Genomic DNA, 26532 nt, shown 5'->3' on the forward strand with positions numbered 1-26532 from the left:
GGGGTGGTTAAGCATGCGAAAAGCCCGCCCCTCAGCGAACGAATCTTCTTGCGAATTTGATTTACAACTTTGTTACGCGTTTCTCTTGTTGTTCGTTTTACACCCGATAAAAAAAAAAAAAACCCACACACCCAAACCTTCGATTGTTCTTCGGGTGGCATGTTAACCCATCTCTCTGAAAAAAAAAGAAAAGAAAAACAAAACAGAAAATCCCAAAAATGATATGCGAATTCGTCTCGTTTCGTTGCTTTCTCTGTCTCTATCTCTCTCTCTTTTCACACACACACACAAACACACACACTCACACACACATAAATACCTATATATATACATACATCTAACTCTATCTATCTATCGCACTCACTGTGTTTTGCCTTTTGTTGATGATGATTTGATGATATGATGATGATGATGATGATGATGGTTATGATGATGATGATGATGATGATGGCGCACAGTTGAACACAGGCCTGCGTAATCCTTTCAAAAAAGTAAACACAACCGTAAACAACTGCTCACATTTCTCGTTATAAGTAACTGCACTTGAGAATCTCTTAAGCAAATATACTCGTACTCGTACTCGTACTCGTACTCACAAGCAATCCACCTACATGATATATATATATATATGATATAAAGACTCTATATATATATATATATATGTATCTCCGGTATATTTATGTTTGTTTTATGCCATTTGGCAGCCTGTGCGACCTGGAGGAAGAATACTACTACACGTATATCTCCCCCTTGAAATCCCATTGGCTGCCGCCGCCCATTGAATTCTGTAACCCGCTTAGTTTTTAACGTAGAACAAGCGAGTCGTCGAGTCTTTGTTCTATTATTTAAGCTGAGAGGGTATATGGAATCTGAGAGAGATTGGCTTTTGATTGTTTCACTTTTTAGTTAACATTGTATTGGCTAAACTGATTTAATGGCAGATAACTCTTATTTTCTTAAATTTTAAATCGATTTCTTACGTCGTTTTTTTTGTTTTTACCGGACTTTTGCATGAATTTCTTGCCACACTTTGTTCCCCCTGCATGTTGTGTGCTTTGTGGAGAAGCTTACATACTGATTGGCTGATAGCAAATTGTTTCATTCCAACGTTTCGATTACGATCACTTGTCAAACATAAACGATACATTTGCTTAACATTTCGTTTCGTTTCGCTTGCACTACTTTGCATCTGCCTGGGCACTCGCTCGCTTGATCAGCTCGAAAACATAAATGCGATTAATCAAAATTAATTAATTTCCCTAGCCAAAAAAAAAAAAAAGAAAATCAGCAAATAGCGAGAAAAAAAAGAAAAGAAAAGAAGAGAAGAAAACATTATATTAACCACAAACTTAACTGTCTTCTTCTACTTTTGTCTGCTCTCTCTTTCACTCTCACTCTCTTATATACTTAAACCCCTGCGATCAAACTATTTCTTTCTCTCTTTCTCTCGCCCTACTTTATGTTTCCTGTCACGCCCACACGTACCCACACACACACACACACTCATGATCGCTTGTACATCAACTCAAATCGTTTCCATTGCTTTTTGTTATTGTGATCGTTTATCGATAACTCAATGCGCCTCATCGATATACAAATATGAACAAACAACAAACATTTACACAAATAATACAACAACAACAATGATAATATGAAAAAACATCAACAACAACAACAACAACCGAACTATAAACAACATGAAAAACAACAGTTCTACCAGGTGAAGCTCAATTCTCGAATTCTCTGTACTATATCTGTACTTGCCATATATATGTGTATATATATATTACCCTCAATACTATATATATGTAAAATATATATGTGTGTGTAAACATATATGTTTCCGTTTCCGTTTCCGTTCCACTGTTCATAACGTTTCGTTTTCATTTTTGTGTCTCTATGTTGTTAGCGTAATTTGTTGTTAAACATCCATCTGTACATGAATGTAAAACTCCCATCTCATCATCTTCTCACTCGACCTACAGAACTCATTCATCGATTTGTATACTATATATGTTATATGTTATATATGTTTTATATAGCTAACTCATTTCATATAGTGTTCATTCCATTCTGTTCCGTTTCCGCTTTGTTGAACCGCCGCCAAACCGCAACGATAAACCGCATAATCTTATTAACTTTGAGGCAAGCCTTGAGCACAACCTCCTTCTCAGCGTGTTTCCCTCATCTAAAAAAGAAAGAAAGAAAAGGAAAGGAAACCAAAACCCCAACGTCAATTCCAGATTTTACTTTTGCTTTGGCTTTTCCTGGTCCCTTGCCACATTTTTCACACCCCCCCTCCAAACACTTCATACTCCGTTCCGTTCCTCACTCAATTTGTTCAATGTGTCATTTGGATAATTGAAGCGAAAGTTGTGTTCACAGCACCGCATCGCACCTTCCTAATTGCTCGCCTCGCATATCTCCAATCCCTTTCTATATATATATATCTATATATATATCTACCATTCCACAATCCGATTCTGCCTTGTCCTTCGCAAAATGAATAAATTTTCCTGGTAGCAAAAAAAAAAAAAAGAAAATGAAAAAAGAACGCAGAGTTGAAAAGCTGCAAATATTTTTCGTGGCACCTTTGGGGGTATGTGCTGGTTGCATTTTTATTTTACATTCGTTGCACCGCTTTTTAATTGGGAAACTTCTCTACTTCTCTGCTCTGGCAATAGTAGTCGTCGAGTAGGGTTGGGTTGGGTTGGTTTGGGGCTGCTGGGTTTTGGGCTTTTAAAGGGGGCCTTTCCATGGCATGGAGTCATCATGGGGTGGGGGCGGTCTAAAAACCTTGTTGCATTGTTGCCAGAGAGGGAGAGAGAGAAAGCCATGGCAACAACATTGGCGAACACTGGTTTTGACAATCCAACAAGTTGAGGCAATGGCTTAACAAGTTTTTGTTTGGGCCCGGCCAAAAGCAGATGAATGAAATTAAAGCGGATTGCGATTCCCACAAGCCAGAAGTTGCCCTTAACTGGATTACGCTCAGATAGTTCCAGTGCAGACTTTAATGTGCCAACCATTAAGTGACTTCTTCGGGCGGTACTTAAATGGTCTGGTAGAAAGTCAGGGGGGAGGACAACTGCTGTACTGACTAAAGGGGTTTGACATTAAAAGAGCATAGAACTGATTCATTTAGTTTGCATAACATATCATAAATACAACATTAAGATAGTCCCAAAGATGAAATAACCTTCTCATCGATTTCAGTTAGTTTCTCAAAAGAACATTCAGTCATTTCGCCAGCATTAACTTTTTATATATATCTAATATTTAATATCTAATATCTAATGTGTTATTTTCATTGAACAATTTTAGCCCTAAACTTACTCTTAGTCCTAACTTAACCTTACCTTATTGAGCCTTTAGCTTAGCCTAGCCTAGCCTAGCCTAGTTTTAGTTTAATTTAGTTTTAGTTTTAGTTTTAGTTAAGTGTTAAAATCGTAACTATTAAAGCTAACTAACCAATAACAACCTCATCAAATACCGGAATGCAATTGTTTCGTTTCGTTTCATTTCGTTCCGTTCCGTTTACGTTGGAATTTGATTTTATGTTCGTTGATTGCCGTTATGCTGTATGCTGTTTGCTGCATGTGTTACCTGTTTTACCCCAAAAACAACAACAACAACTACTACTACTACTACTATCCCAAAATATAAAATATATATCAACATCAACTACAACAACAACAACAACAACAACAACTATGACAACAACAATAAAATAAAACTTAAAACCGAAACTCATGTTTAACCGTATGTATACCAAAATCGATCTCATAATTTTTATAACCTGCACTATCTCTGCTCCCCCTTTATAAATATCCACATGCTAAACCTCTTTGCCTATCTCCCTAACTATATAATACTATATCTATCTATATACGAACACCAACACACACACACACCCTTTCGTTTTCGAGCTACACACCCCCCACATACCCCCACGAGACAATGTCACCCAATAGAAATGTAAGAGGACAGCATAAGTTACTTGACTAATTCCCCGCAGTTGTTCTGTTTCTCGTTTCTCACGTGGCAGCTGCTCGATCATGTCCTCTTCAATCCAGCTTTGTGGATCTACACACCAGCGAATGTCCAGGCGCGGCTCTACTCCTATTTGGCCACCGAGTTTCTCTCGGACACGCAGATCTACAGTAATGTCAGGAGAGTCAGTACAGTACTACAGACAGTGCATACTCTAAAGTACTACTATTGGGTGGTGAATCCGCGGGCCAAGAGCGGCATCATTCCCAAGGGACTGGGTGAGTGAAGGCTTTGAAAGATTTCTAACTAAAAGATTTGTTAACTATAAAACCGATTATGTGCTTCCTGTGCTTGCCTTTCTATCAACAGATGGACCTCGTCCAGCTCAAAAGGATATCCTGGCCATACGTGCCTACATCCTGCTGTTCCTCAAACAGCTCATAATGATCGGCAATGGCGTCAAGGAGGACGAGCTGCAGAGCATACTCAACTATCTGACCACCATGCACGAGGTGGGTGGATCGATCTAACTAGTGCTAGCAAGTCCATACTCAAACTATTTCTCTTTCTGTTTTCTATGTTTTTAGGATGAGAATCTGCATGATGTCCTGCAGATGCTCATCTCACTGATGTCGGAGCATCCCAGCTCCATGGTACCTGCCTTCGATGTAAAGCACGGTGTGCGCAGCATCTTCAAGTTGCTGGCAGCCGAGAGTCAGTTGATACGGCTGCAGGCCCTCAAATTGTTGGGTTTCTTCCTTTCGCGCAGCACCCACAAGTGAGTACAGTGAACATACATAATATAGTTAATCATAAATAGTGACTTCTTTTAATATAATTGTTTATGTAATCTAAATCTATTTTTATATATTATCTTGATTTTACCCATTTAGACGAAAGTACGACGTGATGTCGCCACACAATCTGTATACATTGCTGGCAGAGCGATTGCTCCTCTATGAGGAGTCATTATCCCTGCCCACCTACAATGTCCTCTACGAGATCATGACGGAGCATATCTCCCAGCAGATTCTGTACACACGACATCCGGAACCGGAGAGTCATTACCGTTTGGAGAATCCAAGTAAGTGAAGATTTTTCTTAGCTCTCAAATCTGTAAACTTTAATAATTATTATTTATTTTATTATTTTATTTTGAATTTAACTTAATCAACTTTAAAAATCCTTGCCCATCCTCCAGTGATCCTCAAGGTGGTGGCCACCCTGATCCGACAGTCCAAGCAGACTGAGTCTCTGATCGATGTTAAGAAGCTATTCCTTCAGGATATGACTCTACTGTGCAATAGCAATCGCGAGAATCGCCGGACAGTGCTCCAGATGTCTGTGTGGCAGGAGTGGCTCATAGCGATGGCCTACATTCATCCGAAGAGCAGCGAAGAGCAGAAGATCAGCGATATGGTGTATTCCCTATTCCGTATGCTGCTCCATCATGCCATCAAGCATGAGTATGGTGGTTGGCGAGTTTGGGTTGACACTTTAGCCATTGTCCACTCGAAGGTGTCTTACGAGGAGTTCAAACTTCAGTTTGCCCAAATGTATGAGCATTATGAACGCCAGCGAACGGATAATATCACTGATCCTGCCCTGCGTCAGGCTAGACCCATTAGTACGATCAGTGGTTGGGAGCGAGAGGAGCTGCATCAGCAGCAGAATGGTAGCGCTGCTGCAGTGGCTTCGAATCAAACAGCAGTAGCAGCTGTTAAGGGAGCTGTTTCCATTGCCTCGCTGGAGGATGTGCCACCGGTGGTCGAGGAAGAGGTCGAGGAATTGGAACTCGAGGAAGTGGAGATTCAAGAGGGTCCCATCATCGAAGAAGCCGAACAGAAATCCGTGATAGCCAATATTTCCGATGTCTACAATGAGCAGATCAAAACAGATGCCACATGCAATGGCAATCTGGAGGAGGTCAAAGAGGAAGATCCGGCCCAGGAGCAAATTGAAGAACTGGAGAAGCCATCGTCGGAACAATCACCATTGGGAGCCCTCAGGGAAACCCTACAATTGGGTGATGATATGGATGTTGAGGAACTGGAGCTGGCCACGGCCAAGGATGCCATCAATGCGGAACAGCATGTGGCGCGTGTTCTGCAGGCCTCCGAAGCGGCACTCAACGATTGCAAAATGGCCGTTGATGATGTCCTGCAGGAGTCATCCTCGGTGCTGAAAGACGAGGAGATCGAACTGGCCGTTAACGAAGTGGTTCAGGGTGTTCTTAACAATGAGAAGAAATCGCAGGCGGACAAGGATAAGGATCAGCCAGCTGGACAGGATGTGAATGTTAGCCTGCTGAACAGCAAGAATCTGCTCAACAATAATAATAATAACAACAATAATAGTCCGAGTCCTACGCTCACAACGGCAACAGCAACGGCAACGGCAACGGCGGAAACGACGGAAACAGAAACGGAAGCGGAGGTCAATGCCAATGAGATCGTGAGTAGCACACAGGCGGCGTCAAAGGAGGAAACGAAAACGGAAACGAAAACGGAAATGGGCTTAACACCGGAAGTGGAAACACCGGAAACGGCCAAGCCAAGCCCAATAATCCCCAGCCCCGTAGTAGCAACCAATCAAAAGACTGAAGATGCAGCCAACAAGCTGAATAACAACGAGAAGCTGGCCGAGACTAGTAACGCTAGTCCCGAGCCCATTATTTTGGAAACCCCAGAAGCCGATCTTCTCCAGCTTTCTGATACCGAATCCAAACCGGAAAAGGAACCAGAAGCAGAGGATCCGGTAGCTTTGGCCGTACGAGATATTGTCGAGCAACTCATCGACAAGGTTATCGATGCCACGGAAGCGGAAACGGTCAGCGAAACCAAAACGGAGACAAATAACAATGAGTTACCCAAAAATGAGAAGCAGAGTTCAGAGGCCGCGGCGGAAGTCGAGACTCCAGAAAGCCTGGCTGCTGCCGCCGAGGAAATCGTCCAGGAAGTGGTAGAAGCCGCTCTTGTTTTGGTCCAAGAGGAGGATATCCCGGAGGAAGCAGAAAAGGAAGCTAAAACCCAGGAAACGGATAAGGAGAAGGTAAAGGAAGAGGAAGATTTGCTGCAGCTGGAGGAAAAGCCAGCAGTGGCAGAGATTCCAGAAGCTAAGGTTCTAGTTGAGGATCCTAAGCAACCAGAAGAAACCAAATCCCAGGAACTTAAAACCAAAGAACCTGAGGATCAAAAGTCTCAGAATATGCCCGTTGAGCTAACCCAGAAACCAGAGGAACAGGTATTGACCATTGTTAACCAAGTCCTGGACACTCTGGTCGACGAAACTGTCAAGGCAGTGGCCGCCGAGCAAACCACTCAGACGTCACCGGCTCCCGAAGAGCAATCACCACAGATTCTGGCCAAGGAAACGTCAGTGACGCCAGTGCGTGTTAAGCCCACTGAGGTGGACTCCACCACCCAGACAACGCCGAAAAATGAAGCTAGTGCCAATCTAATGGTTGAAGAGGTGCAGCAAGTTCTCCAGGAGGACGAAGCACAAACTTCTGGTGGCATTGCCATCGAAGATGATGAGTACACCAATCAACAGCCAGCATCGGGAGTTGATAGCAATGCCAGTCAAATGGAGGCCAATCATTATGGTCCAGCCGGTGGTAATCCGGAATCGAAGCAGCAACAACAACAACAACAGCATCCGCAGCAGCAGCAGCAACAGCAGCGCTCCAAATCGGGATCAACGCGACCGATGTTTAGTCCTGGACCAACACGTCCACCATTCCGGATACCAGAATTCAAATGGTCGTACATCCATCAGCGATTGCTTAGCGATGTACTATTTTCCCTGGAAACGGACATACAAGTATGGCGCAGTCATTCGACCAAGAGCGTCCTGGACTTTGTCAATTCCAGTGAGAATGCCATCTTTGTGGTGAACACGGTGCATTTGATATCCCAGCTGGCGGATAACCTGATTATTGCCTGTGGAGGATTGCTGCCTCTATTGGCCAGTGCCACGTCACCGAATGTGAGTATTTGAGAGTAGTTTGGTATCCGATTACTGACCTTTCCTTTCCCCACCCCCTTCTCTTCTATTCGTAGTCCGAACTTGATGTGCTGGAACCCACGCAGGGCATGCCTTTGGAAGTGGCCGTATCCTTCCTGCAGCGTCTGGTTAATATGGCAGATGTTTTGATCTTTGCCACATCCCTGAATTTCGGAGAACTGGAAGCGGAAAAGAATATGTCTAGTGGTGGCATTCTACGACAATGCCTGCGATTGGTCTGCACCTGTGCGGTAAGAAATTGTCTGGAATGTAAGGAGCGTACGCGTTATAATGTCGGAGCTTTGGCGAGAGATGTTCCGGGTGCAGCGCATCTGCAGGCCCTCATACGTGGAGCTCAGGCATCGCCCAAGGTGAGATATCCCCCCGCCAGCCCAAGACCCCAATCCTTGTTCTCTCCTCTCTCTAAAGTCACATTTTGAACAGAACATTGTCGAGTCAATCACCGGTCAATTATCACCTGTTAAGGATCCCGAGAAGCTGCTCCAGGACATGGACGTTAATCGCCTGCGTGCTGTTATCTATCGTGATGTGGTGAGTTTGGAAATAGATTTATATTCTTAGTTTCTAAGTTTAACTTTTAGCTAATTTTATATATATTTTTTAAATTCATTTTTGTTTATATTTTTGACTTGCCATTTTCCAGGAGGAGACCAAGCAGGCACAATTCCTGTCACTGGCCATCGTCTACTTTATATCCGTGCTGATGGTGTCCAAGTATCGTGATATTCTGGAGCCGCCGGCAGAGCCGCAGATTCAGCGTCAATCGCCAGTGCTACAGCGCACGGCAGGCGGCGGTAAGTGGCAATCAACTTAACTTAACCCAAAACGATATATATATATCTATATATATATATCCCCCCGATCTTGGTTGGGATCTGTTCCTGGAAATGCCTTAGATGAAAGACTTTTAATACCCATTACTAGAGATGATCTTTTTTATGGGACAAGGAAACGAACTTCTGCCGGCGGCAGTCTTTCCGTTTCATTGTCATTTCGTGTTCCGTTTCCAATTTGTTTTTCGTTTTTCTTTCACTTGTGTTCTTCGGTTGCGTTTCGTTCTTTGTTTCGATTACGATTACGATTTCGATTTACATTTTTGTTTGATTTTCGATTTGGATTTACCTTCTCTTTGCTGCACCAAAAACTTCACGCTCGTTTATCGTTTTGAACGTTTTTGGCTATGTTTTTCGATTCGGCCGCTAGTTAACTGGATTTCTGTTTTCTGTTTTCTATATATATATATTATTATTATTTCTATAATATATATCTATATATATATATTTATGGATTTTTTCGTTGTTTTATCAATTCGTTTCATTTCTCATCTCAGTTTTGGCTTGTTTACGCTTTTGGTTTTGTGTTCTGTGTTCTTTGAAAAGCTGAACAAAAGTTTATTAAATGGTAGATTGCCACTCGATGAGAGTTTTTTTTATATATATCGAAACACCTTAAAGCCCACGACCAAAACCACCAAACCACCCCCCTCCCACCACCACCACCACTACTAAACCACCGCACTTTAACCGCTGGACCCACCTTAAATCCCCCTCTAGAACTCCTCCCATGTGCGTGTGTGTGTTCCCTTTGGAAAAATAAATCACCTCTCCCACATCATTACCATCCATACACCACCAAATAATCCACTCCCTCACCCCCCTTTTACTATATAAATATATATATATATATATATTCCATATATATATATATATAATCACTAGCTATTAAGAACACAAAAATATCTCATGTCTGTTCCATTGTTGGAGATACTATTCGGTTTTATGTTTCCTTTTCTTTGTTCCGTTTACCGATGATTTCATTTCACGCTGCTTTTTCGGATTTATTGTACAAAAAAATATATCATAAACAAAAACCAAAAAAAAAACAAAAAATTACATAAAAACGGAAAACTGATTTTGAATCAACACCAACGAATACCTCGCCTTTGCCACACACACAACCCGCCCTCCTAAATATGTGTGTAAATACCATAAAAAACCAAAACAAAAACAAACTTTAGAAGCCGCCAGTGCGCGTCCTTTGTTCCCCCAATGGTCGCATCATGTTTACCCGCAATTCCTGCCCGAATCGCACCAGAATCACAGCAACAACATGCAACACCAGCAGCAGCAACAGCAACAGCAGCAACACTACTATCAGCAACAGCAGCAACAGCAACAGCAAGTTGCCCATAATCACAGCCATCATCATATGGCGGCTGCTTACTACCAGCAACAACAGCAACAGCAACAACAGCAACAGCATCAGCAAGTTGCAGTTGCCCAGCAACAACATTCACCCACACCTTTGGCCACACATTCGACCAGTTCTTCGGCCAGTTCTACGGCCACATCTCAGCCAGCTTCGAGTTCCTCGCTCTCCAGTTTGGCATCGCAAAGTCAGCAACAGTCGTCGCATCGTCAGTTGCACAAACAGCAGCAACATTACCATCCACATCAGCCGCACTATGGCTTGATCAATGGTCATCAGCAGCACCAGCAGCAACTGAATGGTAAACATTATACGGAAAATGGATCGGCATCGGGAGTAGGAGGAGGAGTAGGAGGAGGAGTAGGAGGAGGAGGAGGATATCACCAGCATTCGCATCCACATCCGCATGGTGGTTATATGCGAAATGGCGAGTCAACGGCACAGCAGAATGGCATTTCAGACTATCAGGTAGTGGGTCTGATGAATGGACATGGCTCCGGTAATGCGACCGGTAATAACAATAATTCCAGTCTGATGAACAACATGAGAAATCTGAGAAATGGTGGAGGAGCAACAGCATCATCAACATCGCCAGGAAACCATCAAGGAATCCCAGGTGGTGGTGGTGGTGGCGGTGGCGTTGGCGGTGTTGGTGTTGCAACGACGGCAGCTGTTAATGCAAATGCTGTTGGTGTTGGCATGGGTGTAGCAGTGGGCGGTGGCGGTGTCATTGGAGGCATGGCTGGGGGCTTGGATGGAGGCGTGGCCTACAAGACGAGCGCCATAAATAATAATTACCGCTACAATGGACGCAACGCATCCGCTGGAACAGGTATCGCTCGTTCGACTGTCGTAGAGTTTAATAGAGTTAATAACTTCGCACTAACTGCCCAACAAACTATATATCTATATATGTATCTGTATACTATAATCTGTATTCTATCTATCTGTAATTCTTAGCTATATATAGTCAGGTTCCACTGTGAAAGATACAAATATTAGTTTAAGTAATAAGCTAAGCTTTCGACTCTCTCTCTTTACTTTTTTGGACTAAAGAAAGTCTTTGCAGATAGCAAAGAACTAAATCCTTAGATTTCTTTAATCTAAACCTTAAACTAAAGTGGAACCTGGCTATAACTCTTTTCCATATCTATATATTTAGCTTAGATTGTTGCTCACTTTCTTGCCTTCCCTTGCGATTCGTTATGATTTGATTTGTTTTTCGATTTTTGGTTTTGATTTTGTCGTTTCACTTGCCTTTCATTTCCTTGAATTTCCGTATATTCGTAGATCTATGTGTGTGTGTGTGTAAATATATATAAATGAAGCTGCCTTTCAACTAAATATTTACATTTGTATATAAACGAGTTTTTAACCCTTTCCCAACACACCAAAAACGTTAAAACTAAAAACGTACTAAGACGTGACGTAAATATTCTTCTAGGCCAAGTCTTTGTGCTAATTTTTACCTTATCGTTGGATGTATGCTATGTGCTGTGTGTGGTTATGAGTATGTGTTTGGTGTTTTTGGTTGCCTTTTCTGGCAAACATATATATATGTATGTATAGGTAAGACACAAACACAGACTCATACTTTGGGGAATTGGAGAAAAAGCATTTTTTGGCCTTCTTTTGTTGAGTTTTTAATTGGTTTTCATGAAGAAATGCATCTTGGCTTTAGTTTGAAATATAAAAATATACAAATTTAAAGTATTATCCTTGGCAGGCGCTTAGCTATATACGAATCTATATATTTATTCTTATCTAAAACGTCTCTCATTCAAAGTATTTTTAATAAATAATTCAACCGTTTTATCCTGCTTAATTTAGAGCAGTTTTCTTCCTTGATGATTTTTCCCCTTTTTCCCCTTTTCTTCATTTTATTTCCAGTTTTTCTCTGATTTTCCTTCTGCCGCACATTTTGCACCATCAATTATGATTTGCAATTTGAAAATTTCACAATCAAACTTCTAGGGAAAATGTTCATTTTGATTTTATGTTTGTCAGTGCTGGAGGAGACCAACATTTAATTGCCTGATTGAGGATGCTTTTTAATTGGGTTTCTCGTTGCTAATGTGTGTGGGAGGAAAGTGCATCTGTGTGTGTGTGTGTGTGTAGAAAATTGGTGTAATGGCTAGTACGAAAATTTTTGCGGCCAGGCATATAACGGTATCCAAATATGCTTTTAAAAAGTGCAATCTATCTTTGTAAAACTCGCACATGCACACACACACACATAGACATGGACACATTGACAGCTAGAAAATTTTTGACACGTTCGGGGCTCTAGGACTTTTCTTCCTCTTTGCCCCCCCTCTCTCCATCTCTCTCTCTCTTTCTCTATGTTTTTCTTTTTTGCTCGTCATTTTTGTGCTGTCAGCAAAAATCCATTTCATTTATCTTCATTTGCAATACACTCTCAAACTTACACTCACACACACACCGACATACACACACATAGGCAGGGAGAAAGCTGGAAAAAGCACTCCCCATGAAACCTCCCTCCACTTTTCTTTCCACCGGCAATGAAACATAATTCGTTAATTTTACATTTTATGAAAATGAATTACACGAAAATTATACAATTTGCCATTCATACATGGCTCTCTTTTTCCTGCTCTATAAGTAAGTGTGTGTGTATGTGTGTGTGTGTGTGTTTGCATGGGCAAGTGTGAGTGCGCATAAAACATTTCGCAGACAGGGGCCATAAAACGGCATTCGCCACGCCTGCATTTTAAAAATTGTAAAAATTGCCATTGGACACGGTCAGGGAAAAAGGCCAAGGGAAAGAAAGAAAAAGCAGGAAAAAGTCCGAAAAATTGGATGCGAACTGCTTTTCTTTTTGGGTTTTTTTCAATTTCTATCTGAATAAGGAATACCCTTTAAAAAGGCGAAGTGAGTAAATCAACTTTTAAAATAATATTTTCGAACGCGAAACTTGTTTTATGTACCTTAATAGAGGGACTTAATTAGCCTCATTAAATATTTTATGATATTCCCAAAGTCAGCTGGCATAATCGTATTTTTTTTCATTTTGGCCCTGCATAAATTTTCCCTTGATCTGGGCAGCAGCTTTAAAGCAATAATCAAAGGACACTCGCTGCCACATAGATCCTTTTAACACAGCAGGGCGGTGGTGCAACAACAACAACAACAACAACAACAACAACATTTCCATTACGAAATTAATGGCAGCGACAAAAATGTAAATTAGTCTCACCGAAAAATACCAAAAAAAAAAAAAGAGAGAGAAAAACTGAAAAACATAACAGACTCTGGGAAAACTTTGGGATAATTTATGAAAGGACAAGCGGGGGAAAAAAATACAAAAAAAAATACAGCAAAAAAAATGAAAAGGTGGAAAAACAGTTTGTACAACTGTTGGAGCCGATAACACGCTCCGACTTCTGTACAAAAGTAATTTGTGGCCAGCTCTCTTTTTCAATCTGTCTGTGTATGTGTGTGTGTATATGTGTGTGTGCAAGTAGGAGTAAGGGCGTGGCAGTGCATGAAAATAATTGCAAAATTAAACCAAAAAAAAAAAAGAAAAAAAAAAGAAAAACCCTGAAAATGAAATGAAACTGCGGGTAGGAGAAATGCGGGGGCGAGTGCACAAAAGTGTAGCATACTTAACAGGGGCCAGCGGGCGAACGAGACAGGCGAACGAGTGGTTGTAGACAGAGACAGAGAGCACGTGTCTCCGGCACAATCATAAATTTCAATTAAGCCAGATCAGGACATGGCCAACATCTGAACAAGGTTAATTTGCAGATAAAAGCCAGAAAGCCAAGTCCAGCAAAAATCTTACAAATTATGATATCTCAGGGATGGACAGGAAAATTCGTAGTACAATGAATGGAAATGTTTTTTTTCCCATAAGCTAAGGATTTTTATAGATTTTTTTAAGGATTCGCTGCTCCTAAATTTTTGATTTTCCTTATAAAATTAAGATTTGGAAAAATCGAAATAATCTACCGAAAATTATTCATGTCTTCACATTTTTATTCTCTGCACCCCAAAAGCTTAATCTTCTAATGAACACCTTTGCGTGTGTGTGTGTGTGTGAGTTTAAGTTGGTTTTACATTTTGTGTTCTTTGATTTTTGATTTTTGCTTTTTTTTTGTGATTTCATTTCTTGAGTTCCTTTACAGCTTCGTAAAAGTAAATTCTACAGATTTCTACTCTAGTATTGTATCGTAAACTGCAACAGCAAAAAAACGAAAATCAATTTTTCAAATAATAAATAATCAAATTGTTAATACTCTTTATCATTTCTTCTTCGTTTTCCATATTAATTTTGTATTATTTTCCAGGTGGTCGTCAAATGCAGGATAGTGACTATGAAATAATCGTTGTCGATGAGAACAATCCATCGGTTTTGGCTGATAATGATTCGCATTCAAGTGGACCGCCATCGATTAAGGTGAGTTTTGATATCTCCGATTTGGTTCCTAAACTTTAGTGATTTTAATTAATTAAAAAGTCTAAAAGTGGGGCATTGGAGTGCATTCTTTACCTCCACCTAATTTGCAAATTCACTTTTAGACATACTTTCGAAATTACCTTTAAATGAAACTTTTACCTTACTCTGAGGTTGTTTGCTTAGAAGTGTGTGTGTATGAGAGAGAGAGCGAGAGTCTTGCATGTTAATTCATAAAAAAAAATGTTTTTAAAATTGCCAAAAAAAAAAAACGAAACAGAAACTAAATTTCATTTGCATGTGCAACGAAACTAAATTTTTTGTATGCAAAAATCAATCACAACGAAAAAAATGTCACAGGCCAACCAGACAACAACAACAACAACAGCCATAGCTACAACTACAACAACAACAACCCATATTAACAACAACAACAACACTAAGACAACAACAGCTAACGCTCCAACAACAACAACAATTAAAATTCAACAACAACCATTGTCACCACCAAAGCCGTTGGTGCCACAAAAATTGCCAAAGGTAAAAACCAAAAAAAAAAAGAGAAATTCCACAAAAATTCTAAAAAAAAAAACCAAAAAAACATTGCCAATCAAGAACAAAATCAGCAACAATTATTGCAACTGCAACAACAACAGCTTTTGACAGTCAGTAAACAAAAAAAAAAGAAAAAGAAAACACCACCCACTGTGCACCACTGTGAAAGAACCACCACGAACCACCCAACACCCACCCACCCACTCACTCGTACAGCTACAAATACATTTGAGACGCACACCACCCAATTTTTCCTGTATATTGAAAATGAAAACTTGAACCTGTTCTTTTTTTTCGGTTTTATTTTTCATTTCATCGACCACTCATTGCGTTTTGATTTTGTGTGCTTTTCGTCGTTGCAGCTTTAATTGCTGTCCCAAAATTCGTTGCCCGTAGCCATTGTTTATCTTTAGTTTAGTTTCTGTCTGTAATTTGGTTGCCAATTCGTATTTGTTTTCTCGCTTTGACATATTTTTATACCCGTTACTCGTAGAGTGAAAGGGTATACTGGATTCGTTGACAAGTATGTAACAGGTAGAAGGAAGCGGTTCCGACTCTATAAAATATATATATTCTTGATCAGGATCAATAGCGAAGATGATTAAGTCATGTCCGTCTGTCTGTACGTCTGTCCGTCTGTCCGTCTGTCCGTATGAACACTGAAATCTCAGGAACCATAAGAGATACAAAGTTGAGATTAAGCATGAAGATTCTTGAGTCCATACGCAGCGCAAGTTTATTTACGCATCCTGCCACGCCCACTCTAACGCCCACAAATCGCGGAAAACTTTGGCGTCTTTAGTATTATTACGAATGCCTTCGTCTGACCTTATATAACTTATTTCTGCCAATCTCCATCGATTTTTTAAAGAACTTTCAAATCGGAATTCGATATTTATGAAGAAATTTGGATTATAAGACCTCACATGGCTTGTGACGTCACTATTAGTTACTCAACAAGCTTTATCCGACAATAGGTGGCGCTTTGGGAGTTTCCACTAGCAAAATGAACATTTTAAAACTGTGTAAAATAGTAACGGGTATCTTATAGTCGCGTCACTCGACTATAGCGTTTCCTCTTGTTCTTTTTTTCAGCACCACTATTGGCCAAATCATCATTTCTGTTTCACAAACATGCAATTCAATTTCGTACTTATTTTTTTGGGTGGCCCCAATAGCTTTTATGGCGATTAAATATTTGCATAAGAACATTTACAAATGGTTACTCAATTAACTGTTTTGTTTATTTGCTGTACAAATTTTCCATTTTCCAAACAATTGAAAACCACATAACTACCTTTATTATTGCTTAACTTCAAATCAAACTCTACTTAAGCGTAATTGAAGGCCTCCGGTGACTTAAGCTAAAAGTCAATAATTTACGTAATGATTTATTAATTAATATTATCCAATCGCATTGTGATTGGGTTGGTTTGGGCCAGGCCTTTGAGTTTGATTTGACATTTAAAATGTGTTTTGTTTCATTGATTTCTTGAATTTCTCATTTGGCCCATGAGCTTGCAATTAAGTAGGAGCCATGTTTCATTTTGTAATCTCTACCGACAAATCAAAGCACTTAATGAGCCGCACACAGGGCAGGCACTCGCCCAGCCATCCGCTAAAACCACCTTGTGGCTCCTGAAAGTATGCATCATTGTATATCTCTATATATATATGTGTGTGTGTGTGTGTATATGTGTGCTAGCTTGTGATTTATCCCATTTGTGTTTGTATATGTTAATGTCTGCGTATGTCTTGTGCAATTAGTGATACATAGCTGTAAAACACACACTCTTACACTTAAACTCACTCTCACATACAGCACTTCTTGGCTTTTATCGCTTTTTTGGGGTAAACCCCAAAAGCAGAAAACCCCCCACCTTGCACACCCGTACACCCTAATGAACTACTACACTCGCATTATTTATGCCCCCACCCACACACACACACACGAACGTCTAGTGATTAGCTATCATGTGTGTGTGTGTGAAAGTGCTAAGTGCAATGCTACCTCTCTTTCGCTCTATGGACCTCTCCCCTTTCCCCACGTATCCTCGTACAGCCGAGCAATACCGCCCCGCCCCCCTCTTAATGAATGCGTGCATATATCACAGTTGACAAGATTGGAGAGCCCGGAATGAGGCATTGGTTTTGTGGGTGTAGGGGGGGTATGGCAGAGGAATTGGAATTTTTGGGTGCTCAACCAGGGATTTACGGACACCGCAACACTCGTGAAATCGAGGGCAAACAAAGGCGATTGATTTCGTGTTGATGACAAGCTGATGCCACATACGCAACAGCTGTCCTAGGGTTTGGGTTTTTGGCAGCCCTAAAAGTCCACGACCTCCCCTCAAAAATCTAACCCGAAAAGCCTACATCCCTCCCCCTCTATCCCTTGAACGGACAACAGACGGACACGCACACGGAGACGGACACGCTTATAGCCGACATTTGTGTTGGTGTCTGACAGCTGACATTTGTCAAACGCTTAACAAAATTTGTCATATGCCATACGTGTTTCATTCCACACAATTCCGCATCGTTCCATTTCGGTGCGTTCCATTTCGCTTGCCTAATGTCCTGTCCTCCTGCCTCCTCCTCCTCCTCCTGTCCCAGACAATCTATGGGTTCGAGGGAATCTGGACTACTTTTATGCAAATCACTTGACAAACTGTCGCCGCCATGGACGCCGATGAGTGACAGTTGTTGAATAAACAAGGGGGGTGGGGGCTAAAACCAGATGGTGGTAGGGGGGGCGGGTATGAGAAAACAGGGTCATGGGTTAAGGGGTGATCCCGGTTCGAGTTGATGACAAATGCATGTGTTGACAAAACGGACGGAGAGGGCAGCACTGCTGCTTGGGAATTTTGATTTATAGTCCAATGTGCATAATTAATGTGCAAATGATAGGCATACATCAGAACCCATACAAACACAGTTCACCATCGACGGCAGGCCCACGCGCTAACCCGAAACCGAAAGAGCGAAAGAGAGAGAGAGCGAAACTGCACTGAAAGTTAAATCGTCTTGGATATTAAGAAAATCTCTATAAGAAATATTTTTTAAGAACAAAAATCTACAACAAATTTTTGGAAATATTTCCTAAAAACATTTATTTAATTTCTAAAATGCACTTCACTTTAAATTTAAGTAATATTTATTTCATATTAAAGATTTTCTTATCTTCACGGCCATTACACTTTATTTTGGCGAGTGTAGTAGAGGCAAACCCACGTCCGAAATTGGGGAACCATTTGATTGCTCTTCTACCAAAATCCATGCATATTTTGATTGCCTACTTAATTTCATATCTTTTTTTCCCCACAACAAAAAAAAACAAAAATAAATCACAGAGCGTCGATTCGGACGTGGGCTCCCTGAACATGAATTCCACAGAGAACGAAGTGCCCGAGGTGGAATCCTCCAGCGAGATCCTCATTGATGACCACAAGCCGAGTCACTCGAACGACGAAAGCTGGACGGATGTGAATCTCAACGAGGATGCTGCCGTTCAAGCAGCAAGTGCCGGAATGGTTGTGGGTTTGGTGGATAATGGTGGTAATGTTATAACCGATAAACATGACCCATCCTCCCATCACAACCAACAGCAACAGCAGCAGCAGCAGCAGCAACAGCAGTCGGGGATTATTGGCCAGCAGCAGCAGCATGGATCACTTGGCCATTCGGAACGGGGTGATAAGCCCGATTCGGAGATTTCGGTGGTACGTGTACCCGATGGTTATGGTGGTGCTGGTTCCGGCGTTAATTCCGGACAAGGTCAAGGTGTACCGCCCAATCAGCGTCCGCGACCCGAGGAATTACCCATGAAGGCACCAGCTTTGGTGGCCCAGCTGCCGCTGACTACACCATCGCGGGAGGCGAGCCTGACACAAAAACTGGAAATTGCATTGGGACCGGTGTGTCCATTGCTTCGTGAAATCATGGTTGACTTTGCACCCTTCTTGTCCAAAACTCTAGTCGGTTCCCATGGCCAGGAGCTGCTGATGGAGGGCAAGGGTCTGACGACCTTCAAGAATTCCCATTCCGTGGTGGAGCTGGTTATGTTGCTCTGCTCTCAGGAGTGGCAGAACAGTCTACAGAAACATGCAGGATTGGCCTTCATCGAGTTGATTAACGAAGGTCGACTCCTTTCGCATGCCATGAAGGATCATATTGTCCGAGTGGCCAATGAGGCGGAGTTCATACTGAATAGAATGAGAGCCGATGATGTCCTTAAGCATGCCGACTTTGAATCGCAATGCGCTCAAACCCTTTTAGAGCGAAGGGAGGAGGAGCGAATGTGTGACCATCTAATCACTGCCGCCCGACGCAGGGATAACGTGATCGCCAGTCGCCTGCTCGAGAAGGTGAGAAACATTATGTGCAATCGTCATGGAGCCTGGGGCGATTCTAGTACCAGTGGATCGAGCGGCGGCGCCATTGTGGGAGCAGTGCAAAAGAGTCCCTATTGGAAACTAGATGCCTGGGAGGATGATGCCCGTCGACGCAAGCGGATGGTGCAGAATCCACGCGGTTCTTCACATCCCCAGGCCACTCTGAAGGCGGCTCTGGAAAATGGTGGACCCGAAGATGCCATCCTGCAGACCCGTGATGAGTTCCATACCCAAATTGCTGTGTCGCGAGCCCATCCGTCGGGTCAGCACAATGGAGAACTATTGGACGATGCCGAGCTATTGATAGAGGATCGTGAATTGGATCTAGATCTGACGGGTCCGGTCAATATTAGCACCAAGGCGAGGCTAATTGCACCCGGATTGGTGGCACCTGGTACCGTTTCGATAACCAGCACTGAAATGTTCTTCGAGGTAGATGAAGAGCATCCCGAATTCCAGAAGATCGATGGTGAAGTTCTAAAGTATTGCGATCATTTGCACGGGAAGTGGTACTTCTCGGAGGTTAGGGCCATCTTCTCGAGGCGTTATCTTCTGCAAAATGTCGCATTGGAGATCTTCTTGGCCAGCAGGACGTCCATATTATTTGCCTTCCCCGATCAGCATACGGTCAAGAAGGTAATCAAAGCACTGCCTCGCGTTGGAGTTGGTATAAAGTATGGAATACCACAGACGCGTCGTGCCTCCATGATGTCGCCACGCCAACTGATGCGCAACTCTAATATGACCCAAAAATGGCAGCGCCGCGAGATCAGCAACTTTGAGTATCTAATGTTCCTCAATACGATCGCCGGGAGGACGTACAACGACCTAAATCAGTATCCCATCTTCCCATGGGTACTAACCAATTACGAGTCCAAGGATTTGGATCTTAGCCTGCCATCGAACTATAGGGATCTATCGAAACCGATTGGTGCACTGAATCCATCGCGTCGAGCCTATTTCGAGGAGCGTTACGAGAGCTGGGACAGTGATACCATACCGCCCTTCCACTATGGCACCCATTATTCCACGGCGGCCTTTACACTCAATTGGTTGGTGCGTGTGGAACCGTTTACCACCATGTTCCTGGCCCTCCAAGGTGGCAAATTTGATTATCCGGATCGATTATTCAGTTCCGTATCGCTGTCATGGAAGAATTGTCAACGTGACACATCGGATGTTAAGGAACTGATACCCGAATGGTATTTCCTACCGGAAATGTTCTACAATTCATCGGGCTATCGTCTGGGTCATCGTGAGGATGGAGCATTGGTCGATGATATCGAACTACCGCCATGGGCCAAGAGTCCCGAAGAGTTTGTACGCATCAATCGCATGGCACTCGAATCGGAATTCGTATCCTGCCAACTGCATCAGTGGATCGATTTGATTTTTGGCTATAAGCAACGCGGTCCCGAGGCCATTAGAGCCACCAATGTGTTCTACTACCTAACGTACGAGGGTAGCGTCGATTTGGATGGTGTCCTGGATCCCGTAATGCGTGAAGCGGTCGAGAATCAAATTCGTAACTTTGGCCAAACGCCAAGTCAGCTATTGATGGAACCACATCCGCCGCGTAGCTCGGCCATGCATCTATCGCCGATGATGTTCAGTGCAATGCCCGAGGATCTGTGCCAGATGCTCAAGTTCTATCAGAACTCACCGGTCATTCACATTTCGGCCAACACGTATCCACAATTATCGTTGCCATCGGTAGTTACGGTCACGGCTGGTCATCAATTTGCGGTTAATCGATGGAATTGCAATTATACCGCATCCGTCCAAAGTCCCAGCTACGCTGAATCGCCACAATCGCCGGGTTCCAATCAACCACTTACCATAGATCCAGTTCTGGGTGAGTTTTATTCGAGATGCAGGTTTTATTTGGGTGTATTTAATTTAAATTTTGTATTTTTAGCTGTCCATGGTACCAATAATAATAGCAATGCGGTTAGCCGACGACATTTGGGCGATAATTTCAGCCAAATGCTGAAGATTCGATCGAACTGCTTTGTCACCACGGTGGACAGTCGGTTCCTAATCGCCTGTGGATTCTGGGATAACAGTTTCCGGGTTTTCGCCACTGAAACAGGTAAGTTAAATGCTGAAAAAGAGTATTCATTAGTAGGTTATCTATAGATATTAGATATTAGATATTAAGATACTCACCAAACTATTTCCCTTTCTTGCCATTCCAGCGAAAATCGTACAGATTGTGTTCGGCCACTTTGGAGTGGTGACATGCATGGCCCGTTCCGAGTGCAACATTACCTCGGATTGCTACATTGCATCCGGATCGGCGGACTGTACGGTGCTCCTGTGGCACTGGAATGCCCGCACCCAGAGCATTGTGGGCGAGGGCGATGTGCCAACGCCTCGAGCCACCTTGACGGGTCACGAACAGGCGGTGACATCGGTGGTGATTAGTGCTGAATTGGGTCTGGTGGTCTCTGGATCATCAAGTGAGTATCCTTTCCCTTATCTGCAAAAAGAAAGGTAAGTCATTTATTAATATATATTTGCTTGGTTAATCTCTTTCCAGATGGACCCGTTCTCATTCACACCACATTCGGTGACCTATTGCGCTCGCTGGATCCACCGGCTGAGTTCCACTCCCCGGAACTGATAACCATGTCCCGCGAGGGCTTCATTGTCATCAATTACGACAAGGGCAATGTGGCCGCCTACACCATCAATGGCAAGAAACTGCGCCACGAGACGCACAACGACAATCTTCAGGTGGGTTTATCAAGAAACATTACTTGTTTTTAAGCTTTTAGTTTTAAATATTATTTCTTGATTATATTTTTATGGATATTCTTTCCTACTTTTTTCAAATTTCAGTGCATGCTGCTGTCGCGCGATGGTGAATACCTGATGACCGCCGGTGATCGCGGCATCGTGGAGGTGTGGCGCACCTTCAACCTAGCACCACTTTATGCCTTCCCCGCCTGCAACGCGGGCATCCGATCTTTGGCCCTCACCCATGATCAGAAGTAAGTCAAATACCAAATATAGTAAAAAGTAACCTAAACAGCCACAGCTGCTAGTTAACTTCCTAATCAAATTTTAAAATCTGATTCTAACCAAGTTAACCCTCAACTCTCTTCTACCCTTTCTCTTTTCTACTCTTCTTCCTGTGTCAACTTCATAGATACCTTCTGGCTGGACTCTCAACGGGGTCAATCATAGTATTCCACATCGATTTCAACCGCTGGCACCACGAGTACCAGCAGCGCTATTAAGCTTTGGACGCATTCCAATAACCCACGAATTGCCAGTTAACAGAGGCCAAGGATACGGAGACGAAAACGAAAGCGAAAACTAAAAAGTAAAACTAAAAACGGAAACGGAAATGAAGAAAACAAATATGAAAACGATCGGAAAAAAGCAAACTACGAAGTACTTAAACAAAGAAAAACGTCGGCAAAAGGAGGAGGAGAGGATCGGTTTTTTTCTATATAGACCTTTACAACTCTAGGCTAGTAAGCGAAACTATGTTTTTTTTTTGTCTAGTATTAATTGTGCATTAGTGTGTGTTTTTGGCCAATAAAAGCCAGTCAAAATGATAAAGAAAAAAAAAAAATTTAACAAAACAAAAAAAAAAGAGAACGGAACAGAACAGAAGATGAAAAAATTTTTTTTTACTAGTATTAACGAAATGTATGTTAAGTTATGGCAAAATGGAGAAGGGCAAAAGGCAAAAGCCAAAAGCAAAAGGCAAAAAGCTAAAGGCAAAAGCAAGAAGAAAGCGATGAAAGGAAAGGAAGAGAAAGCTGGCGGCTTAAGTAAGTAGTTGAAATAAGACAAATGAAGTTAGTGTTTATAAAACGCAATAAGCAGTTAATAAATCTAAAAGTAAAACCTAAAGCTAATTCCACATGCATTATAATACCAACGTAGCAAAAGTTCTCATAAAAATTTAAAAAAAAAACAAATGAAAAAAGGAATATAAAGACGAAGAAGAAGAAAACGCTGCGCAACGCAAAAATAAGAAGGGAGTAAAATGAAATGAAACTAAAGCGGCCAAAAAAGTGAGAGAATGGTAGAGAAAAAGCAGAAAGCCAATTTTTAATTATAGCATTAGTTCTTTGTGACAAAAACACACACGCCCCAACCACACCCCGTACACACACTCACACTCAGCCACACACACACACACTCTACAAAGGTAACCAAGCAAGGACAATGCCAAGGCAATAAAGCTGATAAATAGTAAAGAAAGGGGAAAAGAGTGAAAGAGGGAATTCTGAAGATGAGCGCACTGCAGGAAACGGAAGTAAAGCGGAGAGCGGATACGAAATATTTTAGTACACACACACACACACACACACACGCAGTCACGCGCATATGTATTTGTAGCTAAACTAACACTCAACTTAACTCCAAAACAAAACGAAACGAAACGCTAACTAAAATCTAAACAACAACTAAATTATCAACACTGCTAAGAGCCACAGAAATAAATAAATAAATAATATAAAAAAAAAAAAAAAAAAAAGTATCTTTATATATATATATATATATTAAATATATATACATACATATATCCGTCGACGGAAGCGGAATATGCAAAACTTATCCAAGCGAAAGGCGACGATTTCGTGTGTTTTTCGTTCTCGTTCCACAAATATCACGCATACGCCACGCTGCACCGCCCGCTAATTTCGAAACGAGAGCGAAAACAGAAAACAAATAAAAACAATCGATAAAAAAAATATATAGTCTATACATACATTGTTTTTTTGTTTTTTTCTAATGTGTATTCTCTTCAATTGTTTGTTCTTTGTATGTTTTTTTTTTCTTAGCTATATTTGTTAGGTAAAAGTGAGAAAATTTTCAATTGCGTCCAAAATTAGCCTACTACTATACCCTCCTCACCCCAAAACAACAAGAACTCCCCGCCCTTAAAAAATTGGCTTCCTCGAAACAAAAACAAAAAAAAAACCAATCAATGTACGTCCAGGAAATGGTGATGATGTTTTTATATATAATTATTGACCGCAGATTCTGCCTTTTGATTTTCCCAAGCGATTCGCAAACCAAAAAAAATGAGACGACGAAAAAAAAAACCATACAATCCATCCATGGCGCACCACTCTGGCACTTACCGATTAGATTTGTATATAAAACAAAGAAAAACGAGAAAAACGAGAGCTAAGGCAATTACTATAACCATACTTCAAGTATATATATAGAGTTTATGGCTAAAAAGCGAAAAGCAAACACATTCATTCGGTTGTAAAAGCGCAAAAAGCGATACAAATTGAATCAAGTCCAGCTGAAAGAAAAGAAACCTCCCTCCCCACCCCCTACAAAACTATGAAATTGGAAACCATTTACGATTTACACCTCCTGAATATGTAAATGTATATGTATGTATATGTTGTGTGCTCTCTAGAGCTGGAAAATGCTTTACGTTTTGCGTGAATAACAAAAACATTAAAAACCAGCTCTAATGTTGTGTCTTGTCCGATTTGATCTTGTTGAGATCGAAGTAAGAGTAACCTTTATTCATATATCTTATCCTTATCCCGTGTGCTTCTTTCTTCTTTTGTAAAATTTAAGCATAAATCCAACATTTATTCGCTTTTTTTTTCACTCTCTCTCTCTCGTTACACATACATATTTTCCACTCTCTGTGTGTACATATTTAAGAAGAATTATGCAAATAGCATAGAACAATGACATGGAATGAAAAACGAAATGAAAATAACGAGAAGAGTATCCAGGCAGATGCAGAAATTAAATAAACATTTTATAATAATCCATGCAAAAGGCAAATATTTAAATTTTCTTTCTTCATTTTTGTTGTTGTTGTTTCGTTTGTTTTTTTGTTTGTGTCCACGGAGGAGAGTTAATTAAAAAGCAAAGGTGACGAAACGAAAATTTACAACTATTAGTAATTTAAATGTTGTACATAAAAAAAATCCACGAATAAACTGTCCTAAAGAGTAAAGTATTTTTAAAGCCCAACCGGAAACTAAGCATTCGAACGGAAAACGAAGGAGGAAGAAGAAGTAAAGGAATTCAAATCAAATCAAATTAAAGGAAAAGCGCAATGAAGCGAAAGGCGGAAAGCGAAAAACTTGAACTCGAGGCGGCGGTAAAGCTATCGGGAGCACTCTCGGAGCAGTAACTAAAATATTTTTTTTTTTCTGCGGTACACACACAGGCCTGTGTGTGTGTGTGTAGCTATATATATATATATGATGAATATGGAATAAAAAACAAAAAACCAAAAGTTTAGCTATTAAAATGAAAAGAAAGGATGCCGAAAAACTTGAATATTAACTGCGGACGCCAACAATTTTTAATTACGCACTTTTTATAGAACTTAGCGAGGACGAGAAAACGAAACAAAAAGAAAAAGCGTTGAGGAAAGAAGATGGTAGTCGTATTTAATAATAACATAAATATAAATAAATTACATAATGTTTTTATTAACGAAAACAAAACAAAACAACAACAAATGGCTGACAATTTTAAATTTATACAAAAAAAAAAAAAAAACGGAAAACACAAAAAGTCAAGTTATAAATAAAGAAAAAAATACAAAAAAAAATATATAAATAAATAAATAAATAAATTAAAAAAAAAGAAAGAAAAAATATTTAAGAATTTACTCATGCACGGGCAAGAATAATTTAATATAATTATTTACACAGGCGAAAAAGAAAAAGAAGGCATTTTAAAATTTAGTAAATAAAACGGAAAATCGAAAAATCGCAGGCAAAGTTAAAGCTAAAGACAGGCGGCAGGCACACATACACGATAAACGACACACACACATACGTACACACAATCGAAATCGAAATATATATATATAGATATACATGTGTATATATATTTTGTCAACATTGTTAAATAGCAGACTAACAAACAAAAGAGAGCCAAAAACGACAATTTAATCTATTCAGCAGCAGCCGCAGCAGC

At 41.0% G+C, this 26532-nt stretch overlaps 1 protein-coding gene and 1 long non-coding RNA gene across 19 annotated transcripts in view; one reads left to right on the forward strand and one right to left on the reverse strand.

Moving 5' to 3' along the window:
• Positions 1 to 24097, forward strand: part of LOC108104383 (neurobeachin) — a 189684-nt gene extending 165587 nt beyond the window's left edge. For 4 of the 17 annotated variants that reach the window (XM_041818065.1, XM_041818073.1, XM_041818069.1 and 1 more), the window contains 19 exons: positions 459 to 491; positions 1712 to 1720; positions 4019 to 4271; positions 4363 to 4505; positions 4581 to 4771; positions 4887 to 5077; positions 5195 to 7980; positions 8055 to 8369; positions 8443 to 8550; positions 8663 to 8813; positions 10037 to 11059; positions 14541 to 14650; positions 15008 to 15187; positions 18556 to 21451; positions 21515 to 21688; positions 21795 to 22058; positions 22139 to 22335; positions 22441 to 22592; positions 22751 to 24097. In XM_041818065.1, the coding sequence (XP_041673999.1) occupies positions 459 to 491; positions 1712 to 1720; positions 4019 to 4271; positions 4363 to 4505; positions 4581 to 4771; positions 4887 to 5077; positions 5195 to 7980; positions 8055 to 8369; positions 8443 to 8550; positions 8663 to 8813; positions 10037 to 11059; positions 14541 to 14650; positions 15008 to 15187; positions 18556 to 21451; positions 21515 to 21688; positions 21795 to 22058; positions 22139 to 22335; positions 22441 to 22592; positions 22751 to 22841 (9267 nt within the window). In that variant the 3' untranslated portion in view covers positions 22842 to 24097. Of the gene's footprint in view, positions 1 to 458; positions 492 to 1711; positions 1721 to 4018; positions 4272 to 4362; positions 4506 to 4580; positions 4772 to 4886; positions 5078 to 5194; positions 7981 to 8054; positions 8370 to 8442; positions 8551 to 8662; positions 8814 to 10036; positions 11060 to 14540; positions 14651 to 14772; positions 15188 to 18555; positions 21452 to 21514; positions 21689 to 21794; positions 22059 to 22138; positions 22336 to 22440; positions 22593 to 22750 lie in introns of those variants that run through there. The other 13 variants (XM_041818078.1, XM_041818077.1, XM_041818079.1 and 10 more) reach the window with 10 other exon arrangements.
• LOC108104384 overlaps positions 22003 to 26532 on the reverse strand; it is a 33926-nt gene continuing 29396 nt past the window's right edge. For both annotated transcript variants that reach the window (XR_001772298.2, XR_001772297.2), the window contains exon 4: positions 22003 to 22078. This is a non-coding gene — a long non-coding RNA (uncharacterized LOC108104384). The remainder of the gene's footprint in view (positions 22079 to 26532) is intronic.

The sequence above is a fragment of the Drosophila eugracilis genome, unplaced genomic scaffold (genome assembly GCF_018153835.1).
Source record: "Drosophila eugracilis isolate 14026-0451.02 unplaced genomic scaffold, ASM1815383v1 contig_2147, whole genome shotgun sequence".
NCBI classification, from domain to species: domain Eukaryota; kingdom Metazoa; phylum Arthropoda; class Insecta; order Diptera; family Drosophilidae; genus Drosophila; species Drosophila eugracilis.